Below are 19,527 nucleotides of genomic sequence, written 5' to 3' on the forward strand. Positions count from 1 at the left end.
TAATTTTTTTTAGCTTGTAAAAGTTTTAATGAAATATATTAGAGTGAAAATATTGATATAATTAAATAGCACTATTAACGCTATCAATAGAATATCATAAAGATATGATATGATATGATATTTTATTCTATCTATTCTATAATCTTTACGGTTCTTTTACTTTTAATTATTTATATAACAAATTTTCTTCGTGTATTATTCGAAAAATTATTAACAATATATTAAATGTAACATTGTGTATGATAGGCCTTGGAATACCAAGTACTGATATTAAAATAAAAATACCTGTATTGCCATCAATATTTTGATTTATTAAAACGTTTGTCAATTTAATGTCAAAATCAGGTGTTCATAGCGTTCCGCGTTGACGATGATGAATATTTAAAGTTTAGGCTCATACTGTGAAAAATGATATTACATTCAAAATATTCTATATAATATACTAGTTCACCTACTTACAAACAGTTAATTATACATTTTTATAAAAGAATGTTTCGAATCTTTATCTCGTTTACCGTATTGCTATTTTTATCAAATTATGTGGCACCAGAAGAAAGTGCTGTGTACGAATATGGACCAGATAATTTTAAACAACAAATAGAAAATATGGACGGAAACTTTATTATGTTTTACGCGCCATGGTATTGCTTTTGTATTTTTCAAGTGTTCTTTAATTAATGATATTTACTACAAAAATTGTATTTATGTGCAACAGGTGCAGTCATTGTACAAAATTTCATCCTATTTGGTCGGAATTGGCAGAACTAGTAAATACAAAAGAGTCGAAATTTGCCATAGCACAAGTTGATTGTACAATACATGCTAAATTGTGTCATGAAAATGATATAACAGGTACAGAAGACTAATAAATTGATAATGAAAATAATTAAATAAATTATTATACTTAATTATATATTCTATGTATATTTTTAATTAGGGTATCCAACACTTCTCTACTTTCATAAGAACTCATTTTCCCCTGTGGAATATAAGGGTTCCAGAGACTTACCATCATTGACACTTTTTCTGAGTGAAGTTTTTACTATGAAATCTGAGGTAATTTGCTTCACATTTGATCTCTATTTTTTTATTCAATTAACCTTGTTAACAAAAATACTTTAAACATAATTTTATTTTGTTAAATTAAAAGGGTCTGGGAGTGGAAGAAACTGAAGATGTGATAATTCACAGTGGTTTGGCAGATTTACATGATCAAAATATTGAAAAGTTTTTATCGAAAGGACAACATTTCGTCATGTTTTATGCTCCATGGTGCAAAGCTTCCCAGGTGTGTTTTTTACTTATAGGTTTGGATCAAGTGATTTCTTATTAAATATATTTATACTAATACTTATTTCAAAAATAACTACTACTCTAACCACTAAGCCATACATTCTCAGCAAGCTATATTAAAATTCTAATATGATTGTTACAAGTTATTTATGTTGTAAGCATGTTCTAATGTGATGTTATAATTCTTATACATTTTCTAAATAAATATTTTTCTTTCGTAAGTGTGAAAAAACACTTTCAAAAATGTTAAAAAATACAGTACTGTGTTAATTATGCAAAGGTTGATTGACTGGATCACCATATGCTCACCCAACTCGCAAATTATTGCCCCATGTTTATTATTCCGCTTGGTATAATACTTCATTGGAGATGTTAGACAATAAACTAGATTTTGCCACATTAACATAAAATCTTTTTAAAAACACCTAACTGTAAGCATGTTTAATTTATCCAAAACATAATAATAAACTAATATCAATTCAAGATTTTTTAAGTGTCATTATTTTTATGTTTAATTCCTATTTATGTAACTAAATCCATAATACCCCTTTGTTAGTTGATATAATAAACAACAATACTGTAAATACATTTATACTTTATAAAATACTAGTTTAAATAATTATAAAAAGTGTTTTTTCAGAGATTAGCTCCGACATGGGCAGACTTGGCAGCACATTATGCTCACAATGAATATATTCAAATTGGTAAAGTCAATTGTTTAAACAGTGAAAGCAGCTGTAAAAATTTTGATATAAAACAATATCCATATTTGCTTTGGGTGGTAAATGGAAGAATTGTAAGTATTTTTATATATGATTATTTATTATTTAATCTCTTTATATATTTGTAAGTCTTAATCACAAGCATTTCTACTCAAAAAATGATTACAAGGGGTGTTAATTTCCACAACTCAACATACAATATCTCAAATATTATGCGGAAAGTGGTAAACAAAGTGTTAAGTGATTTTACCTGAGTTTGCTTGGTATAGAATGAAAAAGCTTGAAGCAGACATTAAAAAGTTATTAAAAGAATTATTTTAATAATACAGATGGGTGTAGCCGACGCTGAAACATTAGAAGATCTAAAGGCTTATGTAGAAAAAATGGCACTTGTAGAAAATCATGATCCAGAAAAATTTTTGAAGAAAAAGAAAGCATTGCCAGTGGCCAGGATATCTGAGGAGACATTTGAAACATTCTTGGAGAATGATTTAGTTTTTGTCAATTATTTTGCCCCTTGGTAAGCAATTTGGGAGTATTGTTTATTATTGATACTATAATTCAATATCTGCATGCGTAATTGCAGAATTTCCGCATCGATCTAAACATTGGCTTTTGTTCAATTTTATATTGTAAAATTTTTTTTTATACTACAAATAATTAAATTTTCCAGGTGTGCACATTGTATGCAATTGAATCCACTCTGGATAAAGCTCGGTGAACAATTCCAAAATGAAAGTAGAGTACTTATAGCAGACATTGACTGTGTTAGGTCAAAGACTATATGCGAAACAGAACAGGTAATTAAGTGTAATAAGTTGTGGGTTCGATTCCCAATTTAAGAAATAAAAAATCTGATGTCGAAACAAAACGCAGCGTTGAATTCTACTCAATACGCAAAGCCTCCAGAATTCGGCGGAAAGTGAGGAGCAGAGTGTATTAACTTTAGGTTTCTTCTGCCTATGTAAAAAAAAAATTGTAAGTTCCCATTAAAGATGTAATTAAATGGAAAATTACATATGATTTAATCACAACTCTGAGTGTCTTAAGACTAGGTTCCCTCTGCCTAACCCGAATAATAATAATAAGTTTTCTGAATTATATTAGTGTGTTTTATATTGCAGATTGACAGTCTTCCAACTCTTATTTTATATAAAAAGAAAAAAATTGTCAATATTGATCATGGAGGGCGTCCGTTAGAAAACCTCATTACTTTAGTCAAAGAACATCTTGGTTCTGAAGATTTGGTAAATGAAGAAATTGATGCACATGATGAAACACTAGCCAAAGATGAATTATAAATATATATGTTTATATAGACAAAAATACAGAAGTTAAGAAAATAAGTTGTTTTTTTAATTCATGCTTACTTGCCTGTATATAAATTGACCAGATTACTATTGCTTCGATATCATACAAATATATTGAAATCAGGACAGGCAAAAAAATCATAATTCTAGTTTTTTAAATAGTTTTATTTATTTTTAAACATTTTAGTATTTAGTTAAACAGCCAAAGAGCATAGAAATATAAATCTTACAACTAATAGGTTATACTACTAACCTAAAGAAATATAAAGAAATCTTAATAAATGTTCTCTCAGTTTCCAAACTTACCTTTATAAGTACTATGTAACTGTACTGTACCTGTAATTGTACTGTGTATAACACACTAATAATGGAAGATAATATATTTTTCTATAAGTTTAATGTATTTTCTATTTAATTCTTTGTTTGTCAACTGTATGTGATTGAAAGAAATCTCCGTCAGCCATTGTAGCTTGCCTGTTTATTTGCTTGTGTCTATCCCGTGACACAATCTCTTCTAGGACTTCTCCATCACCTTTTATTAACCTAGAAAACATACAGAACTGAGACACAGCATAATATTCTTTAAGGAAAGCAAAACATATATATAAAATACGATTATAAGCAAATGTCAGTCTATATAAATTTCAGAAAGATAAATTAACCTGTATCGGCCAGTTTCTTCATCTTGGACTCTTCGTACAACACTTTGACGTTTCTCCCATTCTTCTTTGGTCATAGGAGCCATGGCTTTTGATTTTTCCATTAATTCTATAATCACAACAAAAAATTAATACCATAAAGTATTCAATTTATTTAACATAAACATATTTAAGTTACCTAAAGGAATATCAGTTGATGCAACTTTATCTTTGGATTTGGTATCACGACTTCGACTCCGTTCGTCGCGGGATTTCTTTTTTAGTTTTCTTTTTTCTTCCTTTAACTTTTTCTTTAAAATCTTTTTTGTTTTTTTCTGTGCTTCCTTTAGTTTCTTTTTCAATTTACGTAGTTTCTTTTTACTGTCATGGTCTGAATCTGAACTACTACTTGAAGTTGAGGTTGAAGATTCAGACGAAGAGCGACGTCTTTTTTTAGATTTTTCTTTACCCATTGTTAATAATAGTTCCGGATTACTTATCTAGCAAATAGTTAAGTTTTTGAGAATATATTGTAAGCACTCTTTCCGAAATATAACGTCAAAATTACGTTCTTTTCAAATGTCATTGTCAAGTAGCTCATCAACGATTCGCTTTCAGAACGTTATTGATTTAAGCCCTATTTAGAAAAACAATGTAGATTTTTTATTAAAAAGAGGCTGTCTGTGTTTATATAAAAAAATAAACGTACAGTATGATTTTTTTTTCGGGTAGAGTAACTCAATGTTCTAGATATTTCTCTAGACAAAATACTTACCACTTCCCACTTAAGTCCTGAACCCACAGCCACAGCCGTCGTGTCTCTGATTGGTCATTGTGTTATCAAGCATCAATAGCGCAATAATTGAAAATATTTGAATTACAAAAAATGCATCAAATCTTTTCATACATTAATATAAATAAACTCTTTAACTTTATTATAAAAAAACTGTTTTAAAAAACTATATACCTAATGTTTTATTTATATGAACAATAATCATTTTAAATATTATAGTGAGATGAATTATATTGAAAAAATTTAGATATGCTTAGATTATTTTGATTAAATGTAAAATTTTACGCGTACATAAATTGAGGTAAAGTCCAAAAATGTTTACATTTTCGCTTAAGCCACGAATAACAACAGTGCTCCAATCTAAAATACTTTTTCAAACTATTACAAAATCTAGCCGTCTGCACAGGTATAATGGGCCGTACATTAAAAGGCGAAGAAGCACAATAGTGAGAACTTATATCTACATACTATATAAAGTTAGCATATAGCAATTTCGCATTGAACGGCGGTAACACGGTACGGGAGTCCCGATGAATAATTGACGGAACGAGCGCGCACGCGCGGCAGCTACCACGTCCCCTTAGATGCTACAGTACTTAACACACATCACTCTCGCTTAACATCGAAATTATCTAAAATCTATATAAATCTTTGATATATAGTAAAAATATGAAATTGTTATAAATTTTTGGTGAGTGTAGTGCAGTTTATACGATGCAGGCAGGGGGTCCAGACAGCACTGCGGTCTCAGAGGCCCCCAGCAGTGGTAGCGAGGAGTCCGACTGCGAGCAGGGCCCCGAGGCGGACGCAGATGCAGCTCTTACTGAAGAGTGGGCTAGAGAATTGCTTGTTGGGGCGGGCGTGGTCGCACCTCAAGAGGTAAGCTCATGTATAAGGAATAGTTAGAAAAAAAATCTTAAATTTACTTTTTTATAAATGTTTTACTAAATTGAGGCCGTCGTAACGTGACGTCGCACAGGGGTGTGACTGACAACGGCTGTGGTTTCAATCCCCACTCGGGGGAATCAATTATTAATACTTTCATTTCCTCGCTCTGACACTAAGGCGAAATCCTGGCGTTAAGCTTCTCCACTCAACACGCAATACGTAGAAAAGTTCGACGAAAAGTGGTGTACGGCGGTACTCTGCCTACTCTGCTATATGGAGAAAACAGCGTGAAGCTGATTTTGATTTATTTACTGAATTAGACGAATCTAATCCATACTATTATTGTAGATACGCGTAGAGTCCAGAGCAGGTGTCGCAGGAGCACTAAGTCGTGTACTCGCTGTAACTGTTCGCTACGAGGGCAATGGCGAACGCAGGGCTTTACCATTAGTAGTGAAGCTGCCTCCAAGAGATCCCTTCGGCAGACTCTTTGTAGCCGAAGCCCAATTCGATACTAGAGAGATTTTATTTTATACAGAGCTGGCACCAGCTCTAAATAGACTAGCTGAAGAAGCACTGGGCCCGAATGAAGGCTTACCTATACCAAGGTGCATTAAAGCAAGATTACCAGGTATTATCATATCTTATTTTTAAAGTTTTATATTTATTTAAATTCGGTTGTGGCGCAGGGGTAGAAATGCGATAGGCTGTAGTTCGATTACCACTCGAGGAAATTAAATATTTAATTTCGCTTAGCTCTAGTGTCGAGGAGCTACTTTTCCACAGGCAGCCACATAGTGTCTGCATATCTTCAGGGACAGAGTACCCTCTTCCCTTTCCACCCGGTGTCGCTGTTAAAGCCAATAGGGCTAACAGCATTAACCGAAAAAAAAAATAGTGTTGAGGCAAAACTCATTCCAAACATTCATTCAACGACAAACATTGAGTTCCGCCATTCAACATGCAATGCTTCCAGATTTCGTCTGAAAATGGGGAGTGTCTTAACACTTCCTTTCCGGTTCCCTCTGCCAACCCCACTGTATGCGAGAAAAAGCGTGACGCTAAAAAAAATACAAATAGCAATAGATTTTTCTTAGTATAAAATGAAGTCATGATTAGTAATAGACATTGTTGTTGTTGTTACATTTCTATCATCGTTCTTTTGATTCGTCATTGGCTGAAACTGTGAAAATATTTTTGTCGCAATGCACAAGACAGTCGTAAACAACTTTTTATAGCTAGATGTGTTAAAATATTCTCTGATACAATATTTTGGATTTTTAGCATTATTATATTTAGATTATTTTATTAAATACACATACCTATTTATTGGAAGCCGTCGTAGTACAGCAGTACTGTTTGTAAACGCGACGATTATGAATTCAATTCTCATTTGGGAGAAAAACCGTTTTTTAATTTTCTTGTTCTAGTAACAAGACCAAGCGCGGTGTTAAGTTATGCCACTAAACACGCAACGTCTCGAAAATAGGGTGGAAAATGACAAGTTAAGCCTTAACGCTATACAGCGTAGAGCTAAAAAAATCAAAATTAATATACCCAAATATTATTACATATACTAATAAAAAAATACATGCTATTTTCACAGTTATATCGTATCTTAATTCCATTATTGAGTTTGAGCTTACTCTAAGAATTATTAATGTTCAGCCTTTTAGGTATATCGCATTCCATAATGTACGTGACTTGATTACGCCGAATGCCTACATAATTTAACGTGAACTAGATGAAGTAATAGTTTCTTCGACCTCCTTAATTGCTTTAACAAGGTGATAAATTTATTAGTCGCTTATTCTCATTAAGAACAGAAAACTATGCGGGTTTTTTTAATATAGTACGAGTATTAATTATAATCAAAACAAGAATTTAGGATTTTTTAATTCACGTTATCTAAATGCACCTATCTATAATAATTTTATTTTGCTAAATTATTAAAATTAATGTTATTGAATTACAGACGAAATTGGTGGCGATAGTGAGTTAGTTTTGGAAGACGTGACGGCCGAAGGTTTCGAATCTGGGGACTTCGCTGAAGGCCTATCAGTGGATAGAGCCAGGGCCGCACTTTATGCGGCGGCGCGACTCCACGCCTTGTCTCTTGCCCTACGTGAACGAGAAGGCCCATTGGATCAACGATTTGATTTCCTATTCCCTTGCGAACGTGCTGCAGCTGGGTATCTTCGTCTCATTCGACGAGGGCTACCTCAACTTGAAGCGTTCCTCCGAGGTCGTACAGATTGTACTGAAGAAGCAGCAGCTGTATCAGCATTAAGTGCCCGAGCACCTTCACTTCTCGATACCTTACTCCGACCAGCAGAACCGGCACCGCTAGCACATGCAGATTTTTGGAGCGGCAATTTATTGTTCAAAGAAAAGGACGGTGAAAGCGAATGCATAGCCCTTGACTGGCAGATGGTGTCTCTAGGAAGACCAATGGATGACGTGGCGTTGTTACTTCTATCTTCTCTTACTCCTGAAATGAGAAGAGCTGCTGGTGATTCCTTAATAGAAGATTACAGCAATCGTCTTGAAGCTGAATGTGCGAGGTTGGGTGCTGCGTCGTCTGGAGCGATCGTAAGGAAAGGTTTGAAGCCTGATTGGCCAAGAGCTGCCCTTAGGTCTCTACTACTTTGCGCAGGAAGTGTCGATGTAGCTTTGGGGGAACCTAGAGCAGAAAGCAGACTACTGGAAGCAGTCCGTGACCTTCATGGACAAGGAATACTGGCACTAAAACCTGACTCTGATGCGTGAAAAAACGTGTAATTACAACGAGTGCCAAGATGTATAATTTATTCGTGAATAATCTGTCAACAGTTAAGTCCTGTTACGTCATTATTATGTATTTGTTGCTATGTATCGAAGCACAAGATAATTTTGTGTATTTGTGAATTATTTTTGTATTATTATTTGTGTAGTGACAACATTTTTTTAATGGAGACGCTCGTTGCATCGATGCTACGAAGCGATGCCTAAAGAAAGACTGAATTTACTTAATTAAATCACGTCTATGACCTACATAAGTGGTAATTGTTGTAGGTGACTATTGCTCATGGTAACAAATCGGAAAAGCAAAAATTAGTTTCGGTCTATTGACTATTATTTAAATAAAATAATTATTGGTACCCATTTTAGTAGTTTTATTCAAAAAATTTTTTATTTTTTAATAAAGTTATTAAAACCAAAGGTTATACGAGTGACTCGTATAATATTCTATATATTTAGTAGTAGTAGTTTTTTTTAACTTCATATTATGAGAGTCAAAAAAAAACTTTTAATGATCTTCTCTCTTTATAATGATCAAATATTTTTTCTAAAGAGATTATTGTCAGTTCGCACAATAACTTTAATTTAAATAAGAAACCAAAACTAAGATACTTAACAGTAAGACACCTCCCCCTTATCTGCTATTTTGATAAAACTAAACAGATCTCAGTAACAGCGAATAAATAAAATGAAATAAATATATACTACTTCAAATGGATAAGAAAGCCCGATATAAAATTGGTCAGTGCTCGTAATTTTTTAATTTTTTATTTTTCCCCGAACAAAATATCGAAATGAAAGCTAATAAAAATCTCAAAATAAATATTTTTAAAATACTCAGTCTGTTTAATAATTTATTTTCACCTTAAAATGTACATTAATTTCTTACAATGAACGTCAGTATTATTACAGATCAGTGCCACATTAACGCCGAGATTTAAAATCAAACTCCTATTCAATTATGTCAATTGTCAAGTGTCAAACACAACATTGAAGTGTCAATTTTCCAAATTGACCTTCGCGTAAATGTTTTAATTATTTTGTTGGAAATGACAATATTTTAGTTAATATTATATATTTGACTAAATAGACTTAATAGCGCAAAAACTATGGCTCAATCGAGTCAACTGAACCTGGATATAGAGGGTCAGGGTGAGGGTACAGAAGAAAACAGTAATCGTAATAATGCAACACATAGGATGGATCCGGCAGCCAGACCATTGGCCCCAAATAGAAGCAATATAGGCCTTGGGGATCGACTTAACAGTGTCTTCAGAGAAATCCGGCCACTCGTGGAACATGCAAGAATGGTATATTATTATTATTATTATCCAACCGTGACGCAATGTAATGACAATTGCTGTCTATTTAACTGGTTCTAGATATAAAAACATTTTCGCCTTATCATAAATTCTGATGTATTTCACAACATTGTATGTTTACTGCTAAAGCATTTCTAAGTTTAATATGAAATAAAGGAATATATTCCTGTTAGTATACGTTTACATCATTTTTAATGACATTTACATTTAGTACAATAAAATTTACATTCTTTACTCTAGGGAAATAACGCCAGACTATCCCTTCCAACATGGCTTCCAAGGAATCCACCTGGTACACATCAAGCCATAGATGGCCCTCAAAGACCACAAAGCTCCATAGCTCATGTAAACTTGGGGCCTTCTTCTCAAACATATGTAGTGACAGATAGAGGTACACCCATGACACACAGAAGCTCAAGCCAAGGTATGAGTAATAGTGTCTCTAATGAATCAAACATGTCTGAACAAGCTCAACCACATGCAGAAATTAATATATCTGTAAATCCATCAAATAATAACAATATCAATGAAAATGCAGATAATGATAGTCAAAGTGAAGATGGTGCACAGCAGGTGAGTTTAAATATATAATATTGTTATTAAAACCTTAAATTTTTTTCCACATGGTTAGGTAGACATAGAAAACCTAGTGTTAAGACACTATTCCCCACACACCACAAAATTTGCTAAATATTGTGTGTTGAATGGTAGAATTCAATACCACATTTTGTCCTTTGATCAGAGCGAGTCTACTTGTACCCTCATTATCATATCTTATATCTTTTGTTGTTAGATTTTTATTGACAAAACTAAGAATTAAATAAAAAAAAGCTTTATAACAATTCTAATAATAAATACATAGTTTAGCTGACAGTAATTTGGTTTTACTATCGACTTCATAAATGCTAAAGTGTTTAGATATAAAAAAATTGTCTTGTAGTGAACATTTCACATTTGATATTGTAAAATGTTATTTGTTTTTTTTAATTATTTATATTTTCTAAATTTAATTTAATATAATTATAGTAGAAATGGGAAGTGGTCTTGGCACAGTGGGATAACCTCTGACTGTAAATGTGATGGTGGTAGGTTCAGTTCCTACTTGGGGGAATAAATTATTTTAACTCTCTCACTCTCAGACAAAATATACTTAGTTATTGATTTTTCCCACTTAACATTTAGAATTTCTGCCTCTCTGCCTATCCTATATATGGTGCAGTGTGAACCAGAAAAAGAACCATTGAAAATATTCAACCATTTTTACACTTGTTCTTTCTATTTTTAGGTGGTAGATGTAAGGGCAGCTTTAAATATATTATTACGCTATGCACCCTTCTACTTCATACTGTTTATAAAATATATGTATGACAGTAGAGAGGGTATCATCACATTTATTATATTACAATGTACATTCCATCACTGTAACAGTATTGTTACAAGGTAAGCCTTTATTTAATTATTTCTTTTACGTTTTTATGAATTAATAATATATTTGAAATATTGAGTCAAGGCAATGGTGGTGTTGGGGACAGCGTCTGAGTAATTTTGAATTGTTTTTCGTGTGTCTTTATTATTTATAATTTTTATTATTAACAATTCATTTATAAAAGTAGGTAATATCGAAAAATAATAAAGAAAATATAAAAAAATAAACACAATATTGGTTCAGTATATAGAGTGATGAACTAATAAGAATTTACGACGTAAATATATAACGACCTATACATTTCAGATACTTATAGCATCTGCAATATTTTTTTAAAATTTTAAAATTAATTATTCCCAAGAGGCGCAGGTTCAAATCCTATTATTAAGAAAGACTCAGCTTTACACAAGCAGAGAGAGTGGGAGAGTTAAAACATTTTGTTTGATTTTGACCAAATTTTCCAGATATTACCTATTGTGACCAGAACAAAGAAATGAAAATAATTAATTCCACCGAGTGAGAATCGAATCCACAAATGTCGGGTTTGTAGTCAGAAGCTGTACCAATACTCCACGACAGCCTCAAATAAAAAAAAACCAATACCAAACCAAAATTTAATATGTATTAAATTTTTTTACAGAGAAAACGGCAAGCAAATGAATAGAAGTATAATATCTTTGTTCAGCGAACTAATATTTGCAACTAGTAGCATATTAATCGTTCACTTTCTGTTCGGCCATGGGAAGCTACTGCCAAATGTTATAATGTTCCCAGGGTACACGGACACCATAGATGTTTGGGAACTATTGTGGCTGGTCGTTTTGACTGATTTAATAGTGAAAATTATTACCGTGAATGTAAAGATATTGATTACTATGATGCCGGCTTGCGTGTTGCCGTTCCAGAAGAGGGTGAGTTTTTTGTTTTGTAGATTTTATTTAGTTTAGTTCATTTAGTAGTAGTAGTGTGTATAAAAGATGCTTAGTAGTAGCTTAATTGAAATTCTTATAAGCCTGGTACAACTTATTTGATAAGAATATATGGCTTCATGGCCAGAGTGTTTAACAATTTCGGCTAGGGGTAAAGATTCGAGTTCTGACATATTTTAGTGTTTATTTTTAATTTAAAATTATTAAACAACACTCTATTTATTCCAGGGTAAAGTTTACTTGTTTACTGAAGCAGTTTCACAGTTATACAGATGCCTTATAACAATTCAGCCTTGGATATTCTTTTTAATGCAATCGTATGAGGGTTCAGAGAAAATGGTGGGCATGTTCCTCACTTCTATTTATGTGATTGCGAAGATCGTTGAAATAGCTGTTAGACTGAGACTGTTCAAGAATGCCACTTGGACGCTGTTGCAGAGTGTCGTAAGTTATCCTAATTTTTTCTTTGTTGTTTTTTTATTATGCATATTTAAAATATTTTAGTTTGAAATGTGGATGGAAGATGGTTATTGACAGAATATAAATTTAATAATAATATCAATATAGTATAATAAATTTATGCTGTACTGTATGTACTATAGAGCCCTGAGATCCGGCTGTTGAATCCTGCATATACGAGTTTTCTTAATTAAACCTATATTAATGAATAATACATGATTAGTAGAACAGCTTACACCTGGGTTGCCTGGAAGAATCTTGCCGCAATCACCTTTAATTACATTTTTTCGTAACTCGTTTTTGGAGAAAATTGCACCCATACGTTTTTTATATGAATCACACATCATTTGAAAGATAATCGCATAAGGAATTGGAAAATTAAGGGTTACCAGCTCTCAGTCTGCCGCAAATCTAGGGTTGCCTGGTTTAAACATGTCACTAAATGTTAATAATTTGCACTCATGTGTTTTTTTTAATAAATCAAATTTATCAAATTAAAGTTTATTTTTTCTGAACACTATAAAACAGGGTTGCCTGAAAAATTCCTGCCGCAAATAGAGGTTGCCAGCGTTTGAAATATTTTATTCCGGTTCCGTTTGACTATGAGAATAGACGATGAAATGCGCGGTCTGCCTTATGTTTTAAAGTAAAATATTATATAATAGAAGGTCAATCTTAATATCAATGTTTATTCCAATTGTTCACCTGTTAAATTATGATTTTAATCATATTAAGTACACGCAGAAAACTATGTAAAATAATAAATTAGCTTCACGCTGTATCCCGCACACAGCAAGGTAGGCAGAGGGAACCTAGTGTTAAGACACTCCGCTCACCACTATCCGCCGTATTATCAAGGCAGTGAATGTTGAGTGGCGGAACTCATCGACGCGTTTTACCACCAATGAATTACGAAAAAATACATTTAAATTAATATTTCATTTCCTGAGTGAGGATCGAATCCACAACCAGTCGATTTTACAGTCACATTTTGTACCACAGCGCCACGACTGGCCTCATTTTTATAATATTAATTTAAAATATATCCTAATATGTGTCATGACTAGGTTCTTTAAGCCAATTTAAAAACAATATCATTCTAGAACCTCGGCACCAAGCCCACATGTGAACAGCTAATTTCGGCCGGCGACTCCTGTCCAATATGTCACGACGACTACACGACTCCGGTGCGACTTGGCTGCAGCCACATATTCTGCGAGCTCTGTATAGCCGCCTGGCTGGACCGGGAACACACTTGCCCCCTCTGCAGGGCCAAGGTGGCTGATGAACCGACTTGGCGTGACGGCTCCACCACGTATGATTTTCAACTTTATTGATTTGACTGTAAAGTTTAAATTGGATTACACGGTTATTTAAATGATTTATTAATTCATTCATAAATTATATGGTAACAGCACTTTTGAAAAAAATCAAGGAAAGCAACAAATATTTTCACATTACAAATATTTTTATTAAAATTATAATATGTATGTCAAAAGTTTATTATTGAATGTTTTCCAGTATTGTGTCGATTTCTTTCTTTCTCTTTCTTACTTTCTTAATTAAAAGTTTTATTTATTATGATATGATTTATGAAATAAATATTATTTATTTATCCATAATTAACATATTTGAAAGTCGTTATTTACTATGTATAATTAAGTTCGTAATCTCTAAACACTCTCTTTTAATATACAGGAAAAAAAATTGTGCAACACACAATTATAAAAAAAAGAAATATTTGAAGTGGGCAATAATAAATATATTATTGTTTATTTTTTTGGTAACGTGAGTCAAGTCGAGTTGTATCTAAAGCAGCCCATTATGTATATGATATAAAAATATTTTAATGATAAATATTATATTTATAGTTAGCCTCATGTCCATTATACCATAAGTTTATTATATATAGCTCTCTTTAAAAAGCATGTTTTCTCGTATAATTTTTCACACTCATAATTATTGAAAAGCTAATTCCACATTTATTCATTTGAAATTTATGAATGAAATGAAGACAAAGATTAATCAATATGTTATTTTTTTTATGAAATATGACATTAAATTTAGATTTGTTTTGTAGTAAATTGACCATATAGAAGTAACCATATACATATACATTTATTACAGTTTTTAGCTTATTTTATAAGTACATCCTGCGTCATGTCACGCAATAAAATATTTTTTTCGCCTATAAACACTTTTCAATAGTAAGAGTGGCTTACAATATTGGCAACTGAAATATTTCACAATTTTAGAACGGTTTTATAATAAATAGACCTTGGGATCGGATAGAATATTAAACAGTATCAGTCATTAAAATGTTTTTTTTTTTTCAATATGATTTCATAAAACAGGAATCACGTAAATATACATCTTCACAAATCTTTTGAAATTCTATTTTCTTGCCTTTGATTATTTCCTTTCCGAGTGTACCGCGTGTGTGCGCAAAAGTTCAGAAAACCTATTTTTACGGCGGCCACCACTTGTTAACTTTGATACCATTTCTGAAATATAAAATAATATTTAAAAATTGAAGGTGTATTTAGTACTCCTGCTACTTTCAAATATAATTCCAGGTCTGTGCGATTTTTTGTTTTTTACAATGTTTATAATTTTTAAAAAAATGTATACTTCTTTTTTTTGTAACAAATTGGTATTTTGTACATATGTAAATATTGTAGTATAACATTTCCATATTAATTATAGTTAGATATAAAAATTAATAATCTATATATATAATAAAACTGTAAGGGGGGTAAAATCTGTACATTGAATATAAACTAAAAAAAACCTTTCCGGGGGACTTTATACAAGTAATAGAAGAGAAAAATATAATTTTTGGAATTCTTGTCTGTCTGTCTGTCTGTTGTGACTCTTTAACGCAAAAACTACTGAACGGATTTAAATGAAACTTCTTTTGTCGCATAGCCATTAGTCTTCGCCTACATATAGGCTATAATTTATTTTGATAGCCCGAATACCTGATGTGAAACCCTAGCAGCCCGCCTAATCTATAAGAGATATCAATACAACGCTTTAGGAAAAGTTATTCAGCGTGATGAGCATTTTCTGTTGAAATAAAAAAAAATTGGATCCAACTTTAAAAAATTGCCAGAAAAGATATAAAAGCAACACTTTTCTACATTCCCATACAAAAGATCCGTAATTAATACTTAAAAGTCAATTTGGACTTTAATACCGTACTATAAAGTTTAAATGTTAGTCGCTGGATTCCGGGAAGGCAAAACAATTGACTGACGTTAGTATCGTATAAATATTATAGCTCCAGATCCCAGAGTCGCCAGGACTATTAGTCTTACATGTAGTTAAGACATATGCTTACATATTATATGCTTACTCACTAATTTGAAAATAGGATCCTTTAAAAGGTAGCAAAAAATAACGGTATATCTCTTTCTGGGCAAATGATGAAGCCATCGGATTGATCTGGTTATATATGAGGGATCTTTAAATAGTCCGTAAATAATATATTTAAATTTTAAAGAACCTTTAGGAAGTTTGGCAGAAGTAAAGGTACACGTGAAAGAATGTGAAATATACATTTTTTACTTTAAAACATATATAAAAACGAGAATTTCTATTTTAATGTAACTGGAAGTGTGCTTTAAGTTGGCACTATCTCTGAAGGTTTTTTTAAGTTAGAGAGTATGCATACAGTCTTAAGTACATATTAGATTTCAGCTTTGCTAAAATGATGTAGGTCTGGGGGCCCTGGGATCTCAGTCTTTTAATGTCAATATTTGTCAATATTTCTATGGTAAAATGTCACTTGAAATGTAAAAGTCTCTTTGTTGTAAATGTGCATCTACATTATTAAATCTAAAAGCCACAAATTTTATAAAATTAATAAAGTGTTGTGTATTTGTGACTTACTAAATATGCCTTCTATAAGGCGGTGGACAAATTTAGGCAGAAGAATCTAATCGTACTGCCCAGAACGTGAAGATTGCAATGAACGTGAAAAAAATCGATTGAGACAGACCCGTAAAGCACGATAGTTTACTACTACTGATAATGGTGCAAATTTGAATCGAGCTCCTTTTTGTTATATATATCAATTGATGCCAGCAGTGCCTACAGCTGTGTTGCTATTGGACCTATGAACTCAGTTAGCCAATATTGTAAGGTTATTGTAAAAATTGAAATTTAAAAATTGTTATTGTAAAATAAAGCCAATAGATTGTGTTGTGTAAATTGATACCGTAACTTCCACCTCCAGAGCCATTGTACTCATTGGTTTTAGGAATAGGAGCATATTCCATATACACTTCTTAAAAAATATTCAACAATACAACGACTGCTTTCAAATGACTTCATTTGGAGTAACAAAAGCAGTTCGGGAAAATTTAATGCTAATTTTTAAGTTTTGTCATAGTATCTGCAGTTGCATGTATGTTAATCATAACTATTATAGCCCATACGCATTACAATACATTTTTCCCTCAACAGTTTCAAGGTCAAATATATCATAGAGCAGGTTTATTGTTACCAGTACCAGATAGCGACTACAAGTCTTAGCAAATTTATTTTATGAAAAATTCTCCACAAGAAATCAACCTACGTTGTACACATAACAATTCACTGAAAAGGTCAATAGTTGAACAATTACAAAAATTATTTCACGAATACAATTAACTAATTATATTTTTCAAAAGTGCAATGTTTTAATGCATCTTCTATCGATGAAGTTGCCATTGTTGAAATTGGAGAAAATTTGGAGTCACGTGAAATAATCGATTACAACGTATTAAGGAAACACATCGCTCATATGATGCACTGCAATATCCCATTATATTTTGGCAAGTTGAAGATGGCTATGATTTCCCAATCAAGATGATAAATGCAGGTAATTGAAATATTTTGTTTATGAGATGCTATGTCATCTACAATATCACTTACTAAACACTTTAATTTGATTTGACAGTTGAATTTAGAAAGAACTTTAAAAGATCTACGGATTTTATTATCAGGAGATTTTCGCCAAACATTGCCAGTGGTTCCACGTTCAAAGCAAGCTGATGAACTGAAATCATGTTTAAAGTCCTCCAAATTGTAGAAACATGTCAAGGTATTACATTTAAGCGAGAATATTCGTGTCATGATGCAAAATGATCAATCTGGAGACATATTCTCTAATTAACTCATTGATATTGGTAATGGCAAACTTCCTATAGATGCGCTGATTGGCTGCATCACCTTTCCTGATCGTTTTTGTCAGTTAACGTAATCCAAAGATGAACTCATTCATCATAAAGTGCTTCCAAATGTTGCTGAAAATTATTTATTCCATGGTTGGTTGAACGGAAGAGCTTTACTGGCTGCCAAACACACTGATATAAATGAATTAAATTTTCAATTTCCAAGATGTAATTCCTGGCGTAATGAGGACATATAAATCAGTTGATACCGCTACTAATGAAGATGATGTTGTGAACTATCTACCGGAATTTTTAAACTCACTTGATTTGCCAGGGTTTCCGCCTAACAATCTTCATGGTCCATTTAAGTGGCGGTTGGCGGTTTTTAATTGGAGCCACCCCTTTGTGGGGAAAAACCGAGGGGAGAGTAAAATAGAAGGAGTAGGATAGGTAGAAGAAGGAGAGAGCTAAGGAAAGGAGGAGGGGAAGGGGGGGGACACCATTCTTCCGGACTGGATGAGGATGTAAGAGTGGCGGCTCGAGGATCCGGGGTCGCGTACCCGTATGCCCACAAACAAATATCGGACAGATATTAGTCAGGACATCCTCTGGAATAAGAATGAAGAACGGAAAAGCGGTGGGACCTGACGACATTCCGATCGAAGCGTGGAAATCGTTGGGCTCTCTTGGTGTGCTCATGCTTACTGACCTTTTTAACCATATCTTGAACACTGGTAAGATGCCGCATCAGTGGCGGCTTAGCTTTATTACCCCTATTTACAAGGGACGGGGCAGTGTTCAAGATTGTGGTAGTTATAGGGGCATTAAGCTTATGAGTCATACCATGAAGCTCTTCGAGCGCATGATCGACCTCAGGCTCCGCCGAGAGTGTACTGTCTCTGCGTCTCAATATGGATTTCAGCCAGGATCGGGCACCATGGACGCCATTTTCGCCCTCAGAACTTTGATGGAGGCATACAGGGAAAAAAGGAGAGCTCTGCATGTGGCCTTTTTAGATCTGCAGAAGGCCTTTGACTGTGTGCCTCGTCAGTGTATCTGGTGGGCATTGCGATCCAAAGGGATCCCTGAGGCCTATATTTTTTTTTTTTTTTTTTTATATGGGATAGGCTTGCGTTTGACCGCATCAAGTCTGGTGAACGTTGATGCGGTCTACGGTGGTGCACGCTTGCCTAGAAAATACCTATTCACCCTTTCTTTGAAAACCCCCACATTGTATGTCACAGGAAATACAGATGCCGGCAGTGAGTTCCAATCTCTCGCATTTTTATTGAGATTATCAGAGGCATGTACTACGATTCCGCTTCTATGGTTAGGACTGCTGTTGGCGACACTAGACCCTTCCCGATTACAGTGGGGGTTCACCAGGGCTCGGCTCTTAGTCCGTTCTTATTCAATGTAGTCCTCGATACTGTCTCGGCTCACATCCAGGACCAGCCTCCATGGCTGATGATGTATGCCGACGACATAGCACTCATTGCCGAGAACCGACTGACGCTGGAGCGTAAAGTGAACCTCTGGAAGGGTACGCTTGAGAACGGCGGTCTTAAACTAAATGTGTCGAAGACAGAGTACATGGCCTGCGGGAGCCGGGACTCGAGCACCATCCTTATAGGTCCTGAGCCAGCCGTTAAGTCGGAGAAGTTCAGGTACCTTGGATCCGTTATGCACGAGTCTGGAGGCATCGATCACGATGTCCATGGCCGGATAAGCGCTGCCTGGGCCAAATGGCGGGAGGTCACTGGTGTGGTCTGCGACCGCAGAATACCGCCCAAGCTCAAGGGGCTGA

General features: G+C 33.6%; 4 protein-coding genes across 4 annotated transcripts; 3 read left to right on the plus strand and 1 right to left on the minus strand.

Annotated features, from left to right (window-relative positions):
- The first annotated feature begins 323 nt into the window (after window positions 1-323).
- On the plus strand, window positions 324-3,361 carry LOC146539829 (thioredoxin domain-containing protein 5 homolog). The gene is made up of 8 exons (XM_085207602.1): window positions 324-641; window positions 716-852; window positions 938-1,056; window positions 1,151-1,288; window positions 1,934-2,089; window positions 2,345-2,535; window positions 2,689-2,815; window positions 3,140-3,361. Exons 1-8 carry the CDS (start codon window positions 490-492, stop codon window positions 3,314-3,316), a joined length of 1,197 nt encoding a protein of 398 aa, XP_085063728.1. The 5' UTR covers window positions 324-489; the 3' UTR covers window positions 3,317-3,361.
- A 111-nt stretch (window positions 3,362-3,472) lies between these two features.
- LOC146539830 (uncharacterized) lies at window positions 3,473-4,600 on the minus strand. The gene is made up of 3 exons (XM_085207603.1): window positions 4,163-4,600; window positions 3,988-4,093; window positions 3,473-3,868 (listed from the first exon to the last, which is right to left on the minus strand). The coding sequence occupies exons 1-3, from the start codon at window positions 4,434-4,436 to the stop codon at window positions 3,733-3,735; spliced, it is 516 nt and encodes a 171-aa protein (XP_085063729.1). The 5' UTR covers window positions 4,437-4,600; the 3' UTR covers window positions 3,473-3,732.
- A 669-nt stretch (window positions 4,601-5,269) lies between these two features.
- On the plus strand, window positions 5,270-8,789 carry LOC146539831 (uncharacterized). Its single transcript, XM_085207601.1, has 3 exons — window positions 5,270-5,635; window positions 5,993-6,275; window positions 7,620-8,789. The coding sequence occupies exons 1-3, from the start codon at window positions 5,471-5,473 to the stop codon at window positions 8,411-8,413; spliced, it is 1,242 nt and encodes a 413-aa protein (XP_085063727.1). The 5' UTR covers window positions 5,270-5,470; the 3' UTR covers window positions 8,414-8,789.
- A 603-nt stretch (window positions 8,790-9,392) lies between these two features.
- LOC146539832 (E3 ubiquitin-protein ligase RNFT2) lies at window positions 9,393-18,810 on the plus strand. Its single transcript, XM_085207606.1, has 6 exons — window positions 9,393-9,735; window positions 9,988-10,320; window positions 11,033-11,187; window positions 11,814-12,084; window positions 12,331-12,546; window positions 13,665-18,810. The coding sequence occupies exons 1-6, from the start codon at window positions 9,535-9,537 to the stop codon at window positions 13,896-13,898; spliced, it is 1,410 nt and encodes a 469-aa protein (XP_085063732.1). The 5' UTR covers window positions 9,393-9,534; the 3' UTR covers window positions 13,899-18,810.
- The last annotated feature ends 717 nt before the right edge of the window (window positions 18,811-19,527 follow it).

This window comes from Heliconius melpomene, chromosome 3 (genome assembly GCF_056956725.1).
Source record: "Heliconius melpomene rosina isolate 202511_hmr_F chromosome 3, ASM5695672v1, whole genome shotgun sequence".
NCBI lineage: Eukaryota > Metazoa > Arthropoda > Insecta > Lepidoptera > Nymphalidae > Heliconius > Heliconius melpomene.

Excerpts from the sequence above, each read along its gene's own strand:
- LOC146539829 (XM_085207602.1), top strand. The coding sequence starts at position 490 with ATGTTTCGAATCTTTATCTCGTTTACCGTATTGCTATTTTTATCAAAT. Across the intron at positions 1,057-1,150 it reads TTTTTACTATGAAATCTGAG|GGTCTGGGAGTGGAAGAAAC; the intron begins GTAATTTGCTTC and ends TTAAATTAAAAG. Across the intron at positions 1,289-1,933 it reads CATGGTGCAAAGCTTCCCAG|AGATTAGCTCCGACATGGGC; the intron begins GTGTGTTTTTTA and ends GTGTTTTTTCAG.
- LOC146539830 (XM_085207603.1), bottom strand. The coding sequence starts at position 4,436 with ATGGGTAAAGAAAAATCTAAAAAAAGACGTCGCTCTTCGTCTGAATCT. Across the intron at positions 4,094-4,162 it reads ATCAACTGATATTCCTTTAG|AATTAATGGAAAAATCAAAA; the intron begins GTAACTTAAATA and ends TTGTGATTATAG. Across the intron at positions 3,869-3,987 it reads GAAGAAACTGGCCGATACAG|GTTAATAAAAGGTGATGGAG; the intron begins GTTAATTTATCT and ends TATGTTTTCTAG.
- LOC146539831 (XM_085207601.1), top strand. The coding sequence starts at position 5,471 with ATGCAGGCAGGGGGTCCAGACAGCACTGCGGTCTCAGAGGCCCCCAGC. Across the intron at positions 5,636-5,992 it reads GCGTGGTCGCACCTCAAGAG|ATACGCGTAGAGTCCAGAGC; the intron begins GTAAGCTCATGT and ends CTATTATTGTAG. Across the intron at positions 6,276-7,619 it reads CATTAAAGCAAGATTACCAG|ACGAAATTGGTGGCGATAGT; the intron begins GTATTATCATAT and ends ATTGAATTACAG.
- LOC146539832 (XM_085207606.1), top strand. The coding sequence starts at position 9,535 with ATGGCTCAATCGAGTCAACTGAACCTGGATATAGAGGGTCAGGGTGAG. Across the intron at positions 9,736-9,987 it reads TCGTGGAACATGCAAGAATG|GGAAATAACGCCAGACTATC; the intron begins GTATATTATTAT and ends TCTTTACTCTAG. Across the intron at positions 12,547-13,664 it reads GGACGCTGTTGCAGAGTGTC|AACCTCGGCACCAAGCCCAC; the intron begins GTAAGTTATCCT and ends ATATCATTCTAG.